Genomic DNA, 2,755 nt, shown 5'->3' with positions numbered 1-2,755 from the left:
TGAGTAGCAGTCCATAGTATGAAAGTGCTGGAATTTGCTCATCTGTTCACCAATTGATGGACACGTGGATCGTTTCCAGCTTTGGACAATTACAAATAAGACAGCTACACACACTCACACAGATCTCGCGTGCACGTGTTTTCCCATCTCCTGGGAAACTGCCCCAGGAGTAGGAGTAGGACTGCTGGGTTTTATGGTATGCGTATATTTTACTTTATTAAACATTGCCAAACTGTTTTTCTTTTCTTCTTCGCGGTGTTATACCTTTATTTGACAATCAGCGATTAGTTCTCGTCCCCACTGTCTGTAGATTTTTGACAGTGGCGACAGGTACATAGGTGACCAGTGTGTAGAACTTGTTTGGTGAATCTTCATCCTTGTTACGTTGTCTGGACAACCGCACACAGATACAGTGTGGAACATTCCTTATTCCTTCAGCCCACACACCTTTGTTGAGCATGGTGCCAGTGTGGACACCTGGGGTTCCCATCTCCTTCACGGCAAACGTCCGGATCTCTTTGAGTGTCCGACGAGCTCGCCTCTCGAAACCCCCTCCACGGACGCGCTTACGAATGTTGGCGGTGTATTCTCTGGTCACTACCTCGTCGATGGCAGAACTGCCCTTCTTCTCTCCACCCTTCTTGGGAGCCGTTCTGCCCGGCCCTGGTGGGAAAGCACCAAACTGTTTTTCAAAGTGGCTGCACAATTTTGCACTCTTCTCAGCAATGAATGAGAACTCCAGTTGTCCTAGACCCTCACCAGCACTTTTTATTTTTTAGCCATTCCAGCTAATGTGTAGTGATATCTCATTGTAGTTTTAACTTGTGTATCCCTAATTCTAATGATGTTGGACATCTTGTCATGTGTCTCTTTGCCATCCAGACCCCTTCGCTGATGAAGAGTCTGCTTACATCTTTTCCTCATTAAAAAAAAAAAAAAAAAAGGACTCTTTGGTTCTTTTTTTTTTTTTTTTAAAGATTTTATTTATTTATTTGACAGACAGACAGCCAGCGAGAGAGCGAACACAAGCAGGGGGAGTGGGAGAGGAAGAAGCAGGCTCCCAGCAGAGCAGGGAGCCCAATGCGGAACTCGATCCCAGGACCCCAGAATCACGCCCTGAGCGTAAGGCAGATGCTTAACGACTGAGCCACCCAGGCGCTCTAGGACCCTTTCGTTTTAATTGTTGTAAGAGTGCTTTACATATTCTGCTCATAATTCCTCTATCAGATAGGTGTTTCGTAAATATCTTCCCACAGTCTGTGGCTTGTTTCTTCATTATTTTGAGAATGTCTTCCAAAGAACAAAATATTTTCATTTTGATGGAGTAAAATTTATTAATTTTTTTATAGTTTATGCTTTTTGTGTCTTATTTAAGAAATCTTTGTTAGCCTAAGATGGTAAAGACAGTTTATGTTTCTTTCAAAAATTTGATTGTTTTAGCTCTTATATTTGAAAAATACAAGTTAAAAATGAAATAAATCTATAATCAATCAAAAATAAGAAGAAGAACCTCTTCTGGGCCAGAAATTGTGTGGAGTCCCTAAAAGGCAGAAAGTACATGTGATTACGGAGAAGGTCACTGTTCTCATAATAAAAGGGTGGTACCAAGAGAACCCCATCCTCGGACAAGGTGGATACTGAAAGCCCCGAAGACATATAGGGGTTGAACCCCTACGTACCCTGTCCCCTACTCTTCCTCTCAGCCAACTCTATCTAGACACATGGTAGCAAAATTTCAGAACAACAAAGAAAAAATCCTAAATCCTACCAGGGAGAAAAAAAGGATTGTCTACAAAGGAAAGAAACTCAGATTGATGTTAGCCCTTATCAGCTATGCTGGATGTAAGAAAACAAGCAATAGGGGCACCTGGGTGGCTCTGTCTTTTAAGCACCTGCCTTCAGGGCTCAGGTCATGATCCCAAGGTCCTGGGATCAAGTCCTGCATCGGGCTCCCTGCTCAGTGGGGAGTCTGCTTCTCCTTCCTTCTGCCTTTTCCCTGGCTTGTGCGTGCTCTCAATCAGTCTCTCTCTCTCTCTCAAATAAATAAAACCTTGAAAAAAAAAAAAAAGACAAGCAATACCTCTATAAATGTTAATGGGAAATAACAGAGCTAGAATTCCATGTCCAGACAAAGTAGACTGTCTCCGAAATAATTAAGGATGTTTCCAATAAGAAGAAATATGAGTCCATAAGGAATAAGTGAGTTTCAAGAAGCAGTGAGGTGAAACACACGTGTGTTTGTGCATGCACAAAAGTACATGTATGCGTATGTATGTATATTTTCTGTGCTATATCATATCTATATTTAGGTGTATGTAAATGTTTACTGTAAAAAAAAAACCCCAAACAAACAAAAATTTCTAGAACTAAACCCTGGTAATATCAACAGTTACTCTTGGTGATGATATGGAAAGATATCTCATGCTTATGAATTGGAAGATTTAATATTATTAAATTTGGTTTGATTTCTCTTGAGGCCTCTCTCCTTAGCCTACAAGTGGCCATCTTCTTGTTGTGTTCTCAAGGGGCCTCTTCTTTATGAGAACATATTCCTAATGTCTCTTTTTCTTCTGATAAGGACATCTGATCAGTTATATTTGATTAAGGGTTCACCCTATCAGCTTCATTTCAACTGGATCACTTTTTGAAGACTCAACTCCAAACACAGTCATATAGACTAAGGTCCATCCATATGACTTCATTTAACTTTAATTACTTCTTTAAGGGTCCTATGTCCAAATACGGTCAGATTCTG

The 2,755-nt window shown here is 40.8% G+C and overlaps 1 protein-coding gene across 1 annotated transcript; it reads right to left on the bottom strand.

Moving 5' to 3' along the window:
* Positions 1–277: 277 nt before the first annotated feature.
* On the bottom strand, positions 278–2,505 carry LOC100479571 (60S ribosomal protein L31-like). Its single transcript, XM_034667655.1, has 2 exons — positions 2,496–2,505; positions 278–663 (listed from the first exon to the last, which is right to left on the bottom strand). Exons 1-2 carry the CDS (start codon positions 2,503–2,505, stop codon positions 278–280), a joined length of 396 nt encoding a protein of 131 aa, XP_034523546.1.
* Between the last annotated feature and the right edge of the window lie 250 nt (positions 2,506–2,755).

The sequence above is a fragment of the Ailuropoda melanoleuca genome, chromosome 8 (genome assembly GCF_002007445.2).
Source record: "Ailuropoda melanoleuca isolate Jingjing chromosome 8, ASM200744v2, whole genome shotgun sequence".
Taxonomy (NCBI): Eukaryota; Metazoa; Chordata; class Mammalia; order Carnivora; family Ursidae; genus Ailuropoda; species Ailuropoda melanoleuca.
The sequence above is the reverse complement of the archived record's forward strand: the minus strand, read 5'-3'. Positions and strand labels throughout refer to the sequence as shown.